General features: G+C 32.9%; 1 protein-coding gene across 1 annotated transcript in view; it reads left to right on the top strand.

Annotated features, from left to right (window-relative positions):
* Nucleotides 1-21,204, top strand: part of Orb (polyadenylation element binding protein orb) — a 51,258-nt gene extending 30,054 nt beyond the window's left edge. Inside the window, exons 3-11 of the mRNA XM_076382831.1 lie at nt 4,458-4,726; nt 9,271-9,397; nt 16,574-16,946; nt 18,038-18,270; nt 18,339-18,431; nt 18,516-18,681; nt 18,758-18,885; nt 18,964-19,044; nt 19,903-21,204. Of these exons, the coding sequence (XP_076238946.1) occupies nt 4,458-4,726; nt 9,271-9,397; nt 16,574-16,946; nt 18,038-18,270; nt 18,339-18,431; nt 18,516-18,681; nt 18,758-18,885; nt 18,964-19,044; nt 19,903-20,067 (1,635 nt within the window). The 3' untranslated portion in view covers nt 20,068-21,204. The remainder of the gene's footprint in view (nt 1-4,457; nt 4,727-9,270; nt 9,398-16,573; nt 16,947-18,037; nt 18,271-18,338; nt 18,432-18,515; nt 18,682-18,757; nt 18,886-18,963; nt 19,045-19,902) is intronic.
* The last annotated feature ends 660 nt before the right edge of the window (nt 21,205-21,864 follow it).

Genomic DNA, 21,864 nt, shown 5'->3' on the forward strand with positions numbered 1-21,864 from the left:
CAAGAACCCCAAAGGTTGATCTCCGCCGCTCGAGGCGACCACCTGTCTAGTTAGGACGTAACACTCTCAATCGGCTTTCTTTAAGGCCACCATGATGTACAAAGCCTGACCGAGCAGCCTATCCATGACGTGTACATCGGGTAACCGCCTATCCATGGTGTGTACAACTTTAAAAGTTAATAACTTAACAATGGTTTAAGTAAAATACATGAGCAGGTAGTATTTTGAAAACGTTTCGATATTAGGTACAAGAATATGGAGTGACAAATATAGGGTTCCATTTAAAAATTTAAATATGACTTTCACAGAGCTCTTCCAGATTATTAGAATATCCAGACTCTAGAGGCTTTATTAATGAAACCTAGAATACGAAAGGCGGTATTGCTATTAAAAATGTGTTTGGAGCAAGAGAGGTCAGAAGGAAAGGTGACTCCCAAATCATGTATTTCATGAACAGTCATTTCTGACTTTCGTTCTATTTTGACAAGTAGAATCACTTCTTATAATTTCTTACATCTGTTTTCGGACACCCTGTACATATATCTAGTAATGTAGAATAATTAAAATAAATTCTAATACGTAAAAATATATATGTACGATGCAAAGAATTAACACAAAAATAAAGGAAATAAAGTTAATGATATTAGCAGAAATTCTTTTACAACGGAATCAAGTCCTTTTCCTAACTTTAATACAAAGTCTAGAAAAACTCTGGCTCTAATATAATTCCGTGGACCTTAGACACGTACCTTACAACTTTTCGTCGCAGAGTGTCGTATCTTCGCGTCTTCGAAAGCGACCAGAGTGGGTTCGCTCCAGCTTTACTGTTGAATCTTCTAAATAAGGCAGTAGTGTGTATGAATCTATGTGCTAATTTCCCTATCTCATTCTTTTCAACTCTCTCTCGTTCTTACGCTCTCGTTCTCTTACAATCCGTGCTTCAAACCGAACTGTATGGCTTGCATATGGTATTGGCAATTTTTGTAGCACTCCTGACGAGGGACATTCCCACACGGCTAGCGTTATCAGAAGACACTGCGCATACAAAAATTTAATCTACACGCTCCGTCTACTCTGACTGTTGCAATGCTATTATATATTTTTACAGAAATTTACGCGACTGACTGACGCTTCGTAAGGCTATTCATATTACCACGACGATTCCAAGAGAAAATGGATTTCGATTTCATCTAATTCGTAACCAATTAATCTGCAACAACACTTGATTTAGGGATAAACCCACAATACATGCATGTATTATCAAGGCACTTTATTGCAGAGCAATAAAAAAAAATTAAAATTTTGTTCGGAACGTAACAGATTACTTTACAGTACCTCGGAATATATTAAATTTTTTGTTTTGTTGCCTGTGATATCCAAATATATTGATTTTCAGGTATAGTTGATAATTAGCTGTGAGAAAAACAATGGCGGATCGGCTGCCATGCGATACGCGACGCTTGGATTGGTGCTAAATCCGAAACATTTGCTTTTCCTGCATGTATCAATACTTCTCTCTTAACAGAGCGCTATACAATATCAGATATAATTTATGTTATGCGGAAAAAAATAACTTTTTAAACAGTAAAAGAATTTTCCAAGTCGCTTCAGTAGTTTCAAAGTTTATCCCGAAACACCAAAGCAACTTTACCTTTTTAATAGTATAATGAACGTTCGATATCAGTTGTGCTACTGAAAGACGCGCTAGAATACACAGAGTGTAAACAATATACATGGTAACATTTTAAAGGGTGATAAAGGAGCTCAAATGGAACACAAAATGTCCTATAATATAACGATCGCATTGCCTCCATTTTGCAATAATAATACCTTCAGTTAACGTATTTATATGATAAACTAACAATCGGAGGATACTGAAATTTTACAGATATATAAAAAGTAGAAATAGAGAAAAAAAGTCTTAATACATTTTGTTATAGGTGTCTCATACGGTTTAATTTATGTAAATTTTGAAAAATCCGAGATGTTCCTAAGAAATAGATCGCAGATTTTTAAAGTTTTATAAAAGGTAAACTGTTAAAGATACAATGCCCTTTATTATATCTGTAAAATTAGAGAATCCTCTGATTGTTAGCTTAGCATATATGGCTATATTAATTTTAACACATTCACACCACGTCGGCGCGTGTACCACCGATGGCTCACACCATCCAATAAAGCAAAACGCTCTTAAAGCAGCCGTCTAGTGGCGAGAAACTCGAATTGCAGTGACGACGTGAACGTGTTAAAGCATTATTATTGTAAAATGTCATAGGACATTTAGGCTAGGGTTATACGAGCAATTTTTTAACGGACGATTCTATTTACATGTGTCTTTGTTATTCTTCGTTGGGATAATAAAAAAGAAACATAAGACGTTTGAACTTCCCTACCACCCTTTAAAATATTACCACGTACGTACATCATTTACAGCTTGTATATATTTTTCTCGTCCTAAAGCCCCGTTCAGATTAATCAAGTTACTTGAATTTAAGCTGTCATGTAAAAATAATAAAAATAGCGTCGGACGAAGTGGTGTATGCTAGTTATTTGATAATGTATTTTCTAAACAAGATATACATTTCTGACAGTTTCCTTGGTATACACATGTTTGTCGATTTGTTTGAAATTTACCCTGTATGGTACAGTACGCATTAATCAATGTGTATTTCAATGCAAGGAAAAGTTGAAAAGACGTCAACTTCACTTGAAACTTGAAAAGATATTTCAAGTTAAGTAATATAATACGTTGACATTGCTCATATTACCCCAAATTACTTACATTCAAGAACTTGACTAATTTGAATAAGGCTTAATTAATTAAGGCTGTGTATCTTGCTTCTCTTTTAACTTTACTAGAATCTAGTGTAGTAATTAGACGGAACATATTTACCTTCAATTTTTCAGTTTTAATTCATCCTCTGTTCGAGCCTTTCAGAAACCAAACTGATTAACTCGACTTTTTGTAAAAATTTAACATATTACCGAAGTCATTTTGACTTTTAAATTCTCAGTCAGAAACTCAAGATCTTAGGAACAAAACTTATCATCTTTCAAAGAATTTACTATTATAGATTACAGTATTTATTCGCCGAATGCTCGCAGCTTCGAACCGGCCACGAGCAGATAGCTTCTAAGAACACGAAACTTGAGCTTCATTCAGCCTTTGTAGGCGTAAAGAAGGATAGCGAGTGAAAGACGAAAAGAAAGCGAGAACCCCCCCCCCCCCCCATATTCACAAAAAGAATTCGAGCATTTAATAAATATGTATATCTAAACTATACTTTGGTTATTTACTTCAAAATTAATTTTAAAATACATTTTTTTATCGCATCGCCACTTGTTTTCTATTTTATGGAGTTCATCAATTTGTGATAAGCTGATAATTCCAAAACTATCGTAGATATAGATGAGGGTGGGTCATTTAGAATGTAATAGTTTCTAGAAATAGCGTTTAAGGAGGCCCGATATGAACAGTGTTTGAAAATATCAATTTGTTTAAAAACTATATTAAAACATAACATTTTTGTTGTTTTTAACAAATTGATATTTTCAAAAACTGTTTATATACGTGGATTCGTCGTTGAAAAGTATGCAATCGCTTCATTTTCTCCATTTTGCTAGACGCAATAATTTTCGAAATATTAAGCCAAATATGTTTTCCACCCCTCAACTTTGTGGGTCGTTTTCACCTCTCTAACATGGATACCAACAGATTAAAAAAGAAAGTGTCTAATATTTTTGGCTAATCTACAAACATGTCACTGAATGTAAACGTAGAACTAGAATTTTATGTAACAAGATAAATGAACATAGGAAATCACATTTCATATTGATACTTGTTCAAAGAACTGCAGATCACCTTGCACCAAATATGTAAAATGTGAACTTGCGAGGAAACCAACGAGGAAACTGTAGCGACAAACTAGCAATAACTTCTAAGCAATGTTTTATTATAGTAGCCAATAACAACGTACTTCGTTTATTCGAAAATCACAGATGTTTCATTATTCTATTGCACATAAATTTTCTTGCAAATAATTGTAAGTATTTGTATTATTTAATGTTCGGTTCTTTTTCGGTTTCTCAGAAGGCAACTATCTTCATATAAACTTTATATTGATACACTATGCGATGATCAACATTTTTGTCATCAATTGTGTTTTTTCTTAACACTACACTCCAGAGATGCAGTCAGGACGCTAATTTTAATGAAAATTTAGAATACTTACAGTGCACAGGGGGTTACAAACCAGGTCGGGATTAAAGGGAGGAGGGCAATTAGAAGAAAATATAGCCCTAAGCCTCCCCTTTTAAGGGGCTTCATGTTTTTACACATTAAAATAAACTGCAAATTCTTAAGAAAAGAATTATTGTCGATTTATTAACATTTTTCTTCAAAAGTCACGTTATTTAGTTGAAATTCGCAATTAATGAAATATATTTATGTATTATAGACACAGCAATACGATGATAGAAATGGCATTTGTTCAAATTCATCGATGTTGGACATTCCAAGTTCACCATGTTCCGTCACCACGGCTGGCAGTCCTAGCACACCCGGTAGTCTCTACTCGAATCCGCATACTTATTCATCTACAAATAGCAGTACTTCAACAGTGTCATCGCCAACAAATCGAGGATCTATGCAACATGTGGGTTCACCAACATCGCCTCTTCATTCCCCTTATTATGGAAGGCCTATTCGCGGTTCTCCACCTTATAGGTACTTATTTTAATCTAAATAATATAATTAATACTCATAAGTAGACGGCGGATATTTATACAAATTCACATTTTCTACATTACGAAAGTGGTCTAATTCATATTTTTTGTGTGTCGAGATATTTAAATTTTTGCATCTGTACTAAAAAATATTTTCTTATTATACTACCATGTAATTTTCCATAAAATATTTGTTGTCATAGTATGAAATCTATCATTGCAATATTCTACGAAAATCTCATGTAGAAGTATGTTTTTCAGAACTTCAAATGACTTACAATTAGATCATTTTCAATATTAATGATATATTTATCTAAAGAATGATTTATACATGCGTTCACTTATTTTGAAAGTGTTATCTAATATTAAGATTCAATTTCCGTTGTTTTAAAGATTTTAAAGTATTCTTAATAAATTGACGGGATTTATAGCAACAAGTCCATCGTATCTGCATACTTCTCCTTTACAACTGGCCAAATATTGAAATATAGTGGAAATAATGTTATGTTTTCATATAGAAGAAAAGGTGGTAATATGGAATTGCAGTTTGTTATTTGACGATTTTTCACAAATGAATACATTAAATGATTTAAATTTGGCTATAATTTAATTCTCATATATTTCCGCTCAAGAAATTTGTACGAGTGATATGAAACCCTTGTTTTCTTTAGTAGAAGACATACATATATTGATATGTTATTCTTGACAAATCTTTGCAATATGGTTTTGAGTACAAAAAACAGTTTGATTACTTTATTTTGCCCCATTTGCTTTGCTTTTATTACTACAAGGACTGTAATCATATTATTTGCATCCTATGATCTTCTATTGAAGGTAATAGAATGCATTGAAATATATTTAAATATATCCAAGAAATTAAAAAAAATCGTTAGTTCAATTAATAACGTCTAAGTTAATAGAACGGGATTCCACATTTAGAGTTCTATATTAGCAGCAAGGTAAGGTTTTAAACTTTTGCACATATTCATAAACAGTCAAAAATTTCATGAAACCTCTTACAATAAGTAAATATAGTTTCAAATTACCTTAAACACGTCGCAACAACCGCCAACAGTTCAAGAAAAAGAGACTACTGGTGTAGAAAGAATTAGGAAAAAATTTTCCGATTTCACGAAATTACTTTAATTATTATATAGGGTGTAAAAATATTAATAGTCACGGCTAAAAGGGGTGAATCTACACCTTTGGATTGATAGACATTTGTAAAAAAATAAACAGTCAGTAAAAAAATTGTTTATAACATTGAAAATTAATCTTATTTTTTAATTACGTAATCGTATTCAGATTGTTTAGCAGAAAAAATGTATGATAGAAACTATATGCCACAAACGAACCGTTTAGTCAGGAAAAATTATTACAGATTTAGCATCGGTTTGATTGGGTAGAGTCACACATAGGAGCATGAGTCTACCACTATTCTGCTACGTGGCAACGACTAACCTGAACATGATGCCCATCATTGTGGTATGCGTACCCCAACACCGAAAACCTAGCAGGGTGCGTTGACTTAGTAAGTCTAAGTCGAATAACTTTTCTTTTTTTTTGATACTTGCAATATGGTATTGCAAAATGAATAATCGTGAACTACGATATTATACAGGGTAGAAATTATAAAGCGTTACAGATAAATATTTCCAAAAATATTGGTTATACGCAAAAATGTTTCAAATAAAAGTTGTTCAGCACCGAGGAAAATACATGGATATATATCATGTGGTGGGATTTTTATTTTTTCCGGTGGACGCGCAAAGGTGAGGTGAAGGTCACCGACCATTCTTCCAAATGGAAGCATACTTTTATTTTTTGCTAGTATTGTAGCTTATTTTGAGACGAATTTGAAAACTGTCTATAGAAGGTCGTTCAAGGTCAAACTTGCAGGGAAATTCCGAAAAGGTGATTAAAATAAATGTATTGATAATTTAACGTAATTGCGTTTTATTTGTACAATAATACATAAATGCGTTTGTGTTCATTTCATTGATAATGACATTGATCTTGTCCTTAGTATTGCTGATATTGAACACATGTTATTGTTTCAGTTTGAAAGTTCGAAGGCACGAAACGTGTGAATGAAATGAATACACAATAAATTTGTAAAGTAAAAACCAAATTATTTTTCAAAAATAAATTGAACAAAGCATTGTTAAGTACATTGAAGTATAAGGTAATCATTTTGAACACTTACTAAAGTACAAATAAAACGCAGTTACGTTAAATTATCAATACATTTATTTCAATCATCTTTTCGGCACTTCCCTGCAAGTTTAACCTTGAATGACCTTCTATAGATAGTTTTCAAATTCGTCTTAAAATAAGATACAATACTAGCAAAAAATTAAAAAAAACTAGTGAGCTTCACCTCACCTTTACGCGTCCACCGGGAAAAATAAGTCCCACTACGTGATATTTCCCTCGGTGCTAAACAACTTTCATCTGAAACATTTTTACGTATAATAATTTGTACAGATATTTGTCTGTAACGTTTTATAATTTCCACTCTGTATCTAATTATAATATATTTACTTACATATTTGATGTTTAAACCTTTTATCTTCTGTTGTTTTATCCTATTTTTTAGAACACGTTCCATTCAGTGCAAAAGTGATCAAAATAAACATTAATGACCAAGCACTGAAACACTGATAATAAATACCACTGCTTCACTGTAGTAGACTAAAAAATAAAAACTTCAAATAAGGTATGAAAAAAATCAACGGTCGCTTAGACAGGCTTTCGATTTCAGTGTTAAAACGATTCTTATCTGACTTCAATTTTATAAGACCTATCGCAATATCTGAATCTTTGTAAACGCAGATGTGCAGTTAAAGTCAGGGTTGTTTTCTCTATTGTCCTCCCCTTTTTTTAAGAATGTCTTTGGAAAGACACGCAATAGTTGATTTCCTTGCTGTCCTATTTAAAGTTTTTAATATTTTGTCTATTAAATTAGTTTAAGTTTACTTTATTAGTATTATGTGTATGTGCAGTATATATGTAGCACAATATGACAGTTATTATTATTTAAACTACTGTTAACAGTGGTGCAGTACTATCTGTTATTAGAGTGTCAGTGCTCGATCGTTAATGTTTGACTATCGTGTTATTTAGAGGATTTTCATTATTAGTAAATTTGAAACTTTTGTGCTGAATGGAATGTGTTCCAAATAATAGGATAAAATAACAGAAGATAGGAGGTTTAAACATCGGATAGGTAAGGAAATATGTTATCATTACATCTAATATTGTAGTTCACGATTGTTAATTTTGTCATATGATATTGGAGACATTGGAAAGAAAAAAAAGCTACTCGAGTTAGGCGTATTAGGCCAATGCACCTTGCTAAGCCTCCTGTATTTTGAGGTACACACTGCACTCTGATGGGCCTCATGTTCAGGGTAGACATTTGTCGTATACCCGGAGGATGGCAAATTAAACACTAATTGTCGAGATATATAATTCAATACTCTTTATTACAAAACGATGCGTTCAGTTCAGAGGTCTAATTCTTTCTGCCCAAATAAGAGGGTGCAAGGACAAGGAAAAGCTTAGTGGGGAAAAGAGGGTAAAGAGAAAGTTTTTGGGTCCTTGGCAGGGAGGCCGTTTTATGATGGTATGAAGTGGTTGAAAAAAACTCTTGGGACTTGACGTTGGCCAGATGCCTACATTTCTGAAGGAAATAAGAAACGAATTCTAGGAGTATCTGACACATTGCACGTAGCAGAATATAGTGGGCCTATGCTCTTATGTGTGACTCTACACAATCAAACTGATGTCAAATCTGTAATAATTTTTCCTGACTAAATGGTTTGCGAATGGGTTTTTTTTTTACAAATGTCTACCGATTCAGAGGGATAGATTCACCCCCTTTAGTCGTGACTATTGATATTTTTATATCTTGTACAAAAGTAAATACGATTGAAATGCATTCGCTTTTATTTTCATATCATTTTTTTTTGTATACAAACATATTCCGTTGTTATGATACAAGTGACTGTGTAATGCTTATTCTATTGGAGTATTCCATATTATCAGCAGATTGCATACTGTACGCCTTTTCCTCTACTTTTGGTCTTCCTTTCTCAGGCAAAAGTCTAAAATATGGAATGTTGCATTGTCATCCAGATTTCTTTGTAGGTGATATATTTAACAAGAAACAAATGAACTAGATTACTATGGAAAGAAATAACAATATACGACGTGAATTTCGTTTAATATGAATTATAACGATTAATTTTATTATCAATTCATTTTTCTACTATTTTGCAAAATTTCTTACACAGTATAATAAATGAATCGACATAGGTAATACGAAATAAGTGAAAATTTCAATTTTTGTAGAATTTTAATTTAGACCACTTTCATAATTACTAATTATGAAATTAATTAAATACAGTACACTTTCATAAATTATGTGTATTCTGTATGTACTATTTCGCAAACTAAAAAATGTATAAACAACCGCAGTCTCATTAGACCTTATCATTATAAAAAGTAAAAACTAATATAAAGTTAATTTTTTAATATTAGCGATTGCAGTAGTCCTACATTTGAGTATCCCCATGTCATGGGATGTAGCGGTTCCAGATCAAACTCGCCTGCAGACTCGGAGACTAGCGGTATGAGTAGCATGGATGGTTCTTTGTCCGATATTATGGTAATTTTATCTTATTTTTACTTTTCTCCATTTTCTACAAATCTCTCTATTTCTTCCAAATACAATTTTTGCTGTGATACAAATGCAATACAGCATAAATTATCCGAACGTTAATTGTTAATAACGGTAATTATCTAAGAAACTGATTACACTGTTCAACAAATTTTGACTTTTTTTCGATTTTGTAAACGTGAATAAACATTTCTTATAGATTTTGACGTGCTGATTACGAATCTGCAAACCGTTTTGTTCCAGAACGTACAGTTTTTGAAAAAATCAATTTTGAAAAAAATGACAAATTTTCAACTTTGGGATTTTTCTGTGCTTTTGCCGTAGTAGTTATTTAGTTGCTCTTTGCACGAAATGATTCTGTGAACTCTCCCGAATAAAATAATATAAATAGTTATTAGATTATAAACATCGAAATAGGTTTAAATAACAATTAAAGTGAAAAGGACACCCAAAACGCACCCATTTTTGCTGATATTTTTCACTTTATTTCACAAAGTTAAGGTCTAGGAGAAAATTTGACTATAACACGCGATAGAGCAAACCTTTCTACTAAGGAAAGCATCAAGCGAATGTTCAAAATTATTTTTGTTTTCAATATAGAAATAAAATAGTTTGGCGAAATGCGCGGCGGCGGCAGTGGTACTCAATGACGTCAATGCGTATAGGGTCCGCGGAACGGCAGGCGATAGGCGAGGCGTCCACCGGCGCGCGCCGCCGTCATTGAGTACCACTGTCGCCGCCGCGCGTTTCGCCAAACTATTTTATTTCTATATTGAAAACAAAAATAATTTTGAACATTCGTTTGATGCTTTCCTTAGTGGAAAGGTTTGCTCTATCGCGTGGTATAGTCAAATTTTCTCCTAGACCCTTACTTTTTGAAATAAAGTGAAAAATATCAGCAAAAATGGGTGCGTTTTGGGTGTCCTTTTCACTTTAATTGTTATTTAAACCTATTTCGATGTTTATAATCTAATAACTATTTATATTATTTTATTCGGGAGAGTCCACAGAATCATTTCGTACAAAGAGCAACTAAATAACTACTACGGCAAAAGCTCAGAAAAATCCCAAAGTTGAAAATTTGTCATTTTTTTCAAAATTGATTTTTTCAAAAACTGTACGTTCTGGAACAAAACGGTTTGCAGATTCGTAATCAGCACGTCGAAATCTATAAGAAATGTTTATTCACGCTTACAAAATCAAACCCGTGTTGAACAGTGTTATTATCGGAAGATATAAGAATTTATTATGTAACTATATCACAAGCCACACGTTGACAATAGTTATTTTTTGAAATATAAGGAGTTCAAAAATCCATTCACCATAGTATACATCATACTGATTGTGAGTAAAAAAACTTTAATAAACATAGGCCGAAAACTCAACAGGGTTTGAGACATAAACATTTTTAATTGATTGATTGAAACATGATTAACTTATTGATCCTTACAAAAGGTATTCCACATGTCCTACTATTTCCACCAATTACCGATGAAAGCTTCTCCTTTAAAGTAAATATGTATGGAAATTGAATGAGAACAACGAATGCGACACCAGTAATTCAATCATAATACTACATACAAAAATGTTTATATCTCAGAAACGGATGAGCTTTCAACCTATGTTTACTAAGACTTTTTACGTACAATCAGTATGGTTAATATGTACTATTGTGTACTATCGATCATATAAATATTAACAATATAACAATGAGTGGTTTTTTAACATCCTGTACACAGAGTGGAACACGTGATTGAACTCACTTTTGCTGTTCACTTTCGTTGCTTTGCAATAAGTTTAGTGAAAAATGTTTCAAATAGAAGTTGAATAGTTTCTCGGGAGGTTTAATTTGATGTGGTTAGTTTTTTTGAAAGAGAATATGTAAATGGTTTGATCAAGTTCTCTCTCTTTCTCTCTTTTTTTTTTTTAAATAGAATCAGGAAAAACAAAGAAAGATATAACATCGCCCGTCAAAAAACCGCTGGTGTGATAGCAGCTTAAATTGTAATTATTAAATTATGTAATAATACTAATCTACCTAATGGGTGAGATTGAGTTCTTTTTTTATATTTATAGTGAAATTACAGGAGTAAATAAGTGGTGTTTGACACCACTGCTCTACATTCTAGACTAGACTATTTTTCTAATAAGTGTGAGTGTTTGTTTTCCGCTAGTGCCTGCGCGCGCGACTGCATTATGTATACGCATTTAATTTTCAGAATGTCACATGCACCTCGCGGTGATTTATACATTTTAGTTTCGTGTCATTCATACTCAGTAATCTGCAAAGCAATGAAATGCGACAATAAAATCGAATATTTTGCACACACACGTACATCACAGCATATAAATATTTGAACACTTTGACGTTATTGGAAATGCATGAAATACAGTATTTTATTTGTACTAATTGACATCAAATATTATTCTCAGCAGTATTTGTAAACCTTATACAGATAACCCTCCTATAACACGGTAGATAGGTTCCTAGAAAATGCCGTGTTGTGTGAAACCGTGTTGTATGAGACCCAGAGCCAGTACAAAAAGGGGGGTTACGTTCCGAAAACTTATTAAAAACAAATATTTTTTTTAATTCTACATAAACAACTTAATTTTTATTAAAAATATAAACGTATGTACAACACAAAACAAGAAAAAGAAAAAACAAAAAATATTATTTTAATTTAACGCAACTTTAATTTAATAAATTTCTTCGTCGTCACTACTCAGTATAATCATCCGAGAACGTTTTTTCGGTGGAATGATATCGCCTTCACTTTCAGAACTTTTTTCTGCATTTAAAGTTCTTGCATCTTCTTCCTTCTTAACAAAATCTGTAATTTTTCTTTGCTTGCTGGTTCTTACCAGGTCATTGTAAATTTCTCGGTATGGAGCTAGACAGTTTTGCAGCTCCCTTTTAAATTTTTGGCTTCTTTCAGCGGAAGAGTCTGCATTCAAGAAAAATGATTCGAGATTTTCAGCTAAGCTTAGGCCTTCTTGTAATTTTTTTAATGTTAAATTATTAACTGCACAATCTTCATCAATGCTAGTATCCTCAGAATCGATTTGATTTACAGCTTCGGATGCCATTTCCATCAAATCCGCTTCGTCAACTTCTTCTTCCATTAATAAATCTTGAACGTCCTTAATAGCCATATCCTCAAAACCTTCGCCTCCGATTGATTTAGCAAGTTCTAATATGCCATCAATTTCATTTTCTGACGATTCACGCACGTTTTCTATTTCAACTGAAGAGGGCCATATCTTCTTCCAACACGCATTTAACGTTGATGTTTTCAGTTCTTTCAGCGACAAAGATATGATGTCGATACAGTGCTTGATTGAAAATTTCTTCCAAGCTTCCATTACATTAATTGATTTTGAATCGGTTACGTCTAAAATCTACTGTAATGCTCTTCTTATGTAATAAGTTTTAAAGGTATAAATAATACCTTGATCCAATGGCTGGAGCAACGAAGTAGCGTTAGGTGGTAGGAACAGTATTTTGACGTTGGGATGATTCAAATCTTGTGGGTGACATGGAGCATTATCTAATAGTAATAGCGCCTTGAAGCTCAAATTTTTCTGCTTTAAATAACGTTCAACGTTTGGCACAAAACAATTTAAAAACCAATCTTTAAATAAATTTCCAGTTACCCAAGCTCTTGGATTTGCTTTCCAATATACCGGTAAGGTGTTTTTATTTACGCCTTTAAGTGCACGAGGATTTAAAGATCTATAAACTAGCAAGGGTTTTGTCATAAAGTCCCCCGACGCATTACTGCACAAAAGGAGCGTTAGACGATCTTTAGACACCTTAAATGTTCTTTAAGGTCTTTGTAGATTTTGAGTGCTTTTTGTTTAATGATATTACCATCCAATGGAATTCTTTTTTGACAGCTGTCATCAATCCAAATGCCGAGTGCCTTTTCCATCTTCTCAATTATTGGCGCCCGGGGGCAAGCTGCACGTTTTGCGGATGTCAAAGATCCTGCAGCAACTGCACTTCTTATTTCTTTTTCACTTTTCTTAATAGTCCGGACTGTTGCTTCATTCAGATTAAGACTTTTTCCAATGTGAGATGCTTTTTCTCCTTTCAAAAGACGATCCAATATTTGTATCTTTACTTCTAAAGAAATAAATGTCCTCTTAAACGTTGTTTTTTTATCTTTATCGGACATGGCTTGGGACTGAAACTTAATGTCTTAAAGACGAAAAAGTTATTCTTTAACACACCGTGGCTCGACGCAGACTGCCGACCAGCAGTGTGAGACACTTTTGTTTTCAGGCCACGGAGATGAAAAGAAATACTTTCCGCAACACTGTGTCTTTAAGACGGCAAACCTCGCCGCGGCTGTAGAAGTACAGTGTTGTACAAAGGTTTTTGCAATTTTCTTATCGTGTTAGAGCGAAACCGTGTTATAGGATGCCGTGTTGTAGGAGGGTTCCCGCAATTTATGAATCGTGTTATAGCGAAACCGTGTTATAAGATGCCGTGTTGTAGGAGGGCTATACCTGTACAATAATTGCCTAAGATAAGATCTGTAACCAAAATTATATTAGAATATTTTAGTTGTAGTATAGTCGACGGCGGAATATAGCAATTTCAATAAAACAGCAGGGCATCTTCACACTTTTAATAATTGGCGTTGCGATGGCCAATTGTGGACCCTGGTACGAATCAACGTATTTTTTCCTGATTCTTGCCAATTCGAGGCACCACAGGTAGCAAAAAGGGTAAACAAATTTTAATTCTATAAGATTCATTATTCAACAATTTATTATTATCAGTATAACATTAATAACTAGTCAAATGTTGCAAATAGTAAAGAAAGTAACGCAAAAAAAATTGATATTTCAGTGAAGTAGATGTTAAATAGTGAGTTTTAGCAATTTTTACATAATTAGGTATTACATAATTAATTGACAATGCTGTATTGATGATAACGCCCCTTTAGTACCTGCTGGGGCTTCAAATTGGAAGGAATCAGAAAAAACTACATTGGTTCGTACCTGGATTCCCGCTTTGTCATCGCAACGGCGATTATTAGAAGTGTGAAAAACCGATACCCTGTTGTTTAACTAGAATTGCTAAATTCCACCATCAACTATACTTTATGCATTTTCCATAATATGAAAGTGTCCAAATACTTGCGGACGGTAGTGTATGGGGAGCAAAAGAATGCGGGTCCAATTGGCATACAGAACCCCACTCCGTTTTAGAAATTCTGCACATCGACTTGCCATCATGCATATTATCCGTATTGGCTGAAAGAAATGACAAACATCGACAATGAATTTAAACGGATCATGTCGAGAGCAAGACAGATGGTGGTTCGTGATGGGGTTAGACGGACCCCTCCTGACCCCTGTGCTGTCCCACTAGCCTTCTCCTCGCGTGAGCATTGTATTGTACAGAGCTGATAAACTTGCGTCTGGAAAATATAGAGGTCTAATTGGTTAGAGTGGATAGACCTCGCCTGATTTCACACGTACTTTGGTCGAAGCGTTTTTGGGCCGAAGTGGTCACAACTAGTCATCAAAAGCGAAGTTAATGGATGCGAGCGAGGGATCTCTCTTGCCCCTGCGCTGCCGCGGGTGCAAATTTACCAGCTCTGAACGGTACATGCAGCCGTAAATGCACTAAATAGAGCTGCTGATCTTACCCAGGTAGCTGAGATTCTTGGTTGAAATTATTTATTCTAAATGCTGTGAACATTGTAAGTTCTACCAATGCCCAATGGAGAATTTCCAGTTAAACTGATCACCTTGTATATTAAACTTTATACGGTATACATGCAGGGTATCCTAAAACTGATGATACAAGTGGAAAGCGGGTGATTCTGCACGAAAAAATACGATGAAAATTTAAAATAAGAATTTTTGATATCACGCTTCGTTTTCAAGAAAATTGACTTTGAATTTTGGCTGAGTACAAATGTACCGAACTACAGTTTTAGACGTTTGAAGTGTGAACGAGAAAAATGGAGTGCTTGTAGCGTACCGTAGAGACAGTCAGTGGTCAGACCGAGAATTTTCCTCATACCCTGTGTACCCTTCAAGCACACAAAATTCTACTTTCGTACGCCTGCATCCGACCATAATTCAACCCAATTTTCTTGAAAATGAAGCCCGATATCAAAAAAAGTTTATTGTATATTTTTTACTTATTTTTTCATATAGAACCACCTCCTTTTCGCTTGTATCAATTTTAGACACCTTATACATGTAAATTTGGAATTTTTTCTACTTTTAGGAAATATTGGAAATATAGGAAATGGATCTCGAATTTTCAAAGCTTTATAAAAGTTAAATCGTAAGAGATACAACAAAACATATTAAGAGTTTTTTGTTTTATTTTTGCTCCTCAATGCATCTGTAAAATTACAGAATCCTCTGATTGTTAGTTTAACATATAGGTATATTAACTTCAAGATAATTCAAAGTGAAGTCAGATCGATTGTGCCATAGGACATTTTGTGTTTCATTTGAGTTTCCCTACCACCCCTTAGAATATTTCAACGTATACTTGTTACACCCTATAGATTGTAAAGATTATATATCATATAGGACATAATAATTATATTTCATCAGTAAAGTATATTGCAGTTTGAATTGGACTTTACTCGGTCTATTATGTATAAGTATGTGTGATATCATGGAATGATACTGGAGTTTTCGAGTATTTTCAGTATCTCAAGTAGTTTATCTGTGTAGCGTCTTTTCGGGAAATTTTTCTCCATCCAAGTATCTCACAGGTATCTTAAATATCATCAGCTCTATGAAGCACACTGCGGGTAAGATAAATATCCCAATATCTTAATAATAATTAAGATGTCAAATGTCCCAGTAAATGGACAACCGAAAATGCATATCCCGACACTTGAATTGCATCCCAGTAACTGAATATACTACTTCATAACATTTTTTGTTTTTCATTAGTAGTATTGATTTTGATTAGAATTTAAAACTAAATAAAATTAGCGTTAGCGTTCAGGTACCGGGACATGGTCTGTTAGTGAGATATTTACTTTATCTTAAACACCTTTGCGTAGACAGTGCGTACTATGGAAGTAAGCAAACAGAATTATCCAAGTGATAAATATTATCAAATGACTTCAGAAACATATGTTTAAATTTGCTTTAAAATATTTTTCTTTTTAGAATTGTTTATCATTAAATTCATCATCATCGCATGGATGCTGCCCTCAATCTTTGGGTTCCCTGATGTCACCCGACGACTTGTGCACAAATAATAGGGCTACGACATTTCAACAAATGGCAGTAAAGAAGTACTTATCTTCGGCCCATCACAACTCATCGTCAGCTCATCACCATCATCACTCACATGGGCATAATCGTGGTCATCAGTATGGCTCGAATCAAAACGGCACTTTTTTAAATTATCTTTTATCACATGAGAAAAACTGCTGTTCTACTGGAAATCATATGATGACACTCAATTCACCTCCAATAAATATCTTGGATCCTCAAATTTCTCTTGAGCGTGTAGCACGATTTCATCGAAGTGCCGCTGGTATGATCTGTTTAATTAACGGTATACAGATGATTCATGCAGCTGTAACAAGCCATGTATTTTCCTTAGCTGGAGTTAGGAAAGTGTTAGAGGAGAAAGTTTATCGTGGTATTTTGCAGTTGTATACTTTTTTAAATGGAAATTTCATTTTTTTCATACTTCAATACCTGTCGTCATTCTGTGTAACAAATTACTAGTTTAACATGGTCGAAAAATTATTAATTCACAAAATATTTTAAAAAAATGTCTATTAAAAAAGGTGTTTGAATTCCTTTGCATTACATTCTAAGCATTTAATGCAACGTTTTTTAATACTTTTCATAGCCGAGTTAAGTTGCTCTTTAGTTATTGCTTTGCAGTTTGGTCTTATTTCTCGTTTTATGTCTTCTGCAGAATGTAAAGTATGTGAGTATACTTTATTTTTTAAATAACTCCGTAGAAAATAATATAGAAAGTTCCAATTGGACGAACATTGTGGCCACGGTGTTGGAGAACATCTACTGAATACGTTTACTCATACCGTATGAACGTCCAATGAATTTGTGTAACTATTTTTGCATTGTGTACTGGAGCACCATGTTGCTGAAAATGTTTGTAAAATCGTAAAACGTAAAATCTTGATATGTGAATAATTTCTGAATACATATCAGGTATTTGTTATGCAGCAAACAATAATGAAAAAGCAATCTAGGAAGTTTACACAGAGCTACAATGGAGTATTTGAACATCTCCTTTACCAAAAATATTTTTTCAAGGAACCTTGTAAGTTAATAATGTTTCGACGTTGTTACCCTAATACTTTTTTACATAGATTGACGAAAAAAATCGATGTATACAAAAAAGGGAAGGTTTTCATTCAAAAAATTGTGCAACTGTAAAATGCACATGCATTATTGCACTTGTGAAAAAATATGATCGTGAGTATGTAATCCATGATGAATAATTCAACTTTTCTCCGCAATATTTTTTATTAAAAATAGAAAATATATATCTTGTTACAGTTGGATGAATTGCCCTGTATAAGGAATGAAACAAAATGTACATTAATAATATAGACATCATCATGAAATTACGTAAAATATATGTTGTAGCACTTTGTGATCCGACTTGTACTTGGAGCGGTATATTGCCACAACGAACTCAGAAACCATCTGGTTACTCTTCCAAAGTATTTCTTGGTGGTGTACCTTGGGATATTACTGAATCTCTTTTAGTTGCAACTTTCAAGCAATTTGGTCAGATACGGGTAGAATGGCCGGGAAAAGATCAATCCTCTACACAACCAAAAGGATATGTATATATCATATTTGAATCTGAGAAACAGGTAAAAAACACTTCACATCATCTTATTTTATCTCCAATATCAAATAAAAAGAGAATTTCATTTTTGAGGTGAGGACATTGTTGGCGTGTTGTACACATGATTTTACTAACGGTGGTAGTTGGTATTACAAAATATCGTCTAAACGTACAAAGGCAAAAGAGGTATTGCTTTTTACATACATTCTTATTATTTACTACCTTTTTTTGTAATTGTAATATTATCTTCGTGTGCTTATTGTAACATAGGTACAAGTAATACCTTGGGTCCTTGAAGATAGTAATTATGTTAAATCTTCATCACAAAAACTTGATCCTCATAAAACAGTATTTGTTGGAGCTCTTCACGGAATGTTAACAGCTTGTAGTTTAGCAAAAATCATGGATGATTTGTTCCATGGCGTTATTTATGCAGGTAAAAATTGTATTAAAAATGTAATCACCAATTTATATTTCTGAACAAATAATATTAAAAACTGATTTTATTTTAGGTATTGATACTGACAAACACAAGTATCCAATAGGATCTGGTCGTGTTACATTTAGTACAAAGCATTCTTATATGAAGGCAGTTTCTGCTGCTTTTATAGAAATAAAAACTGCCAAATTTACAAAAAAGGTTTGTTATATTCTATAAAGTAAGAACTTTCTGTAATTTCTTTCTCAAATGACATTGATCTAATAATCGTTTTAATAGGTGCAAGTAGACCCATATCTAGAAGATTCTATGTGTTCTATATGTTCTGTGCAACAGGGACCTTATTTTTGTCGCGAAGTGGTATGAACATTATATCAATAAATATTTCACTCCTTTTATTTACATTCTAAACATACAACCACGTATATGCTGTACGAAAAGTACTAATTTATAAATAGAGTAATGCCGGATTAAGGCGCGCGTTACAAACCAGCGGTTTTTTATCACCGCGTTTTGTTGCAATAAAGACAATTCCCAGTTTTCAATTGTGGAAAATAAGAAAAGACAGGTATGTTTGGATGTCAAGACAAACAACAATACAGAAATTTTGAAAGATGAGTTTCAAAAACTAGTGGGGATAGAAACTGATCGTAAATCCGGACAGATATACCAGCATCATTGTGCATTCTATTTAAAAATTCTAACTTCGTAATCAGACTTTGTACAATGACAGATTTTAAAATGCTGAACTTAACAATACAAATTGTCTCGAATAAGATGATCATTTTAACCCTGACTAGATTTGGAGACAATGGATTCGTAAAAAATAAATATAGGTATTGTACATGGATTAGTTATTACAAAGGGAAAAACTTAAAGGTTTACACTTGCTGTTGGATATTCGCGAAAGTAATACCAATTAATTTATTGTATTAAGTCATCCGAAAAATTCGCACCGTCCCGGGTGTGATTGATAGGCATAATTTCTGGACAAAAAAGATATTAAATGCGGATTATAATTAGGTCGGATTATAATTAACGAAATTACATGTAAAGTTAAATAACTGCAAAATTTAAAGACAATGTTCTTAAAAATAGCGTGATTATGTAGCATGTGATACAAATAAGAAGCACTTTTCGTTCACATATTTGTAACAGCACATTAAAAATCTGTTGAACCCTATATTTTTGTATCTAAATAATTTTTTTTTTATTTAGGTGTGTTTCCGATACTTCTGTCGCAGTTGTTGGTTGTGGCAACACTCTGTGGAAACAATGTGGCATCATAAGCCTTTGATGCGTAATTCGAAGACGAATCAAGTAGTTGGATTATCGCCAAACGTAAATTACAGATCTCGAGGAATGAATAACACTGCAATTTAAGTACAACGGTCGAGCTGTTCTCTCACGGTCGAATTCACTTCTTTTTGACTATTTCTTTTCGCACAGATGTTGCGTTAACTGACTTACTGACAGAGTGCAAATTTAGTTTTTATCACGGGGCTGAAGGCAGCTGGTTTGACGATATACAAAAATACCAGATATACCAGCTGATCAGCAAACGTATCAAAGAGACTAAGATATTGAACATACAAAAAGACGAAGTTAAGAATTGTGTTTCATGAAAAGTTCCTATTTCGAACACGACTATTATCGTGTTTAATAAACAATACTTTTATTTAGTATGTTTACTTAGGGACTGGTTCTCTTGTTGATTATTTTATTCCAAGGAATATAATTGTATCATTAAGAAACACATTGTATTACACACCAGTTATGCATTATAAATGTATATTAATACTAAATTCTTATAGGCTCCATTGTGGCTTTTATAGTGACAATAATTTTTATGCGATAAAATGGGAAGCCACTGAACTATTCTAAAGAGAGAAAGGTTAAGTTGGTGATTATTAAGAATTCGTAAGATATAATACGTCATTATAAAAATTTATCAGTAGAATATGATGTTCGATCATAAATTATTCAAAGAAATTCAATTATTCCAACATTCTGCTGGAAGGAGGAAGTAATAATTTAATATTTTTTGCAGAAAATGCATTTAATTTAGCATAATAGAAACAATATGTTTCTATGGAATACTAGTCAAGTTAGCCAATCTCTAAAATCGTTCTAGTATTCCGATATTTGTGAACAGTCCATATATTCAGAGTACTTCTCGAAGTTGTTAAGCTACATTCTCCATTACTGTAGTTTTATGTTAGATTGTACCATATAAACATTGCCAAATAACCATTATAATAGTAATTAACATTCTTAGTCAAAGTGTAATAGCTTTTACAAGAATTTGTTAGAAAGGACTGTTTAACTGATGATGAAATGGAAAAGTACAAGGTCTATGATTCTGGTGCGGATTATAGTCAATTGATTCTGTTTTTATTTTTTGTTACTATATTATGTTACGTATCCTCTTTCAACAATATTTTGTGGTATTACCTCTAATCATGTTTCTGATGTTTTGATATCATTTTGTTGAGTGAATTAAAAAATTATATTTTTGCAGATAGTCTTCCATTGTCATTTCTCCTTTTCTTTATTATAATTATATTCCTTATTGTTAAAGACTGACTTTTTAAAAATACGTATTTCACCTTCTTCATATTCTAACTATCAGATTGTATGCTTCTATGAAATACTAAACGTTAAATGTTCTTGCTAAGAAAATTTGATAGGTAATGTAATATTTATGAAAACCATACAGTAAATATTAATTGGTAGCATAGATTATATTAATTTTAAATTAAATTAAGTTGTGAAAGCTCAGATAGGATTAAAAAGCTTAATTATTTGTTCACAACGTAACGATATTGATCATTATAATTCATAATTTCATAAGTTATTATTGGTAAACATTCTAAAGGTAGAAAATTATAATTAAGATTTATAATTTATAATGGATATAATTAACTACAAGTTAGACTGTTAATCTTGATTTTATTTATCAAATATGAAAGAATTTATTGTAATTTTGAGATGTTAACGTTTCGTTGAATTTAGGAAAGCGAATGAATACAAAAAGTGCAATGCACATAAAAGAATAACAATATCATTTTATGCGCATGTGTGCGAAAGCCATGTGCACATGGTCACGTGAAGTGCTTCAATGCAATACATGGGTTGTTTGTTTGAAAACTTCATGTCTAAATATCTCAAAAGGAATGC

The sequence above is a fragment of the Calliopsis andreniformis genome, chromosome 8 (assembly GCF_051401765.1).
Source record: "Calliopsis andreniformis isolate RMS-2024a chromosome 8, iyCalAndr_principal, whole genome shotgun sequence".
Taxonomy (NCBI): Eukaryota; Metazoa; Arthropoda; class Insecta; order Hymenoptera; family Andrenidae; genus Calliopsis; species Calliopsis andreniformis.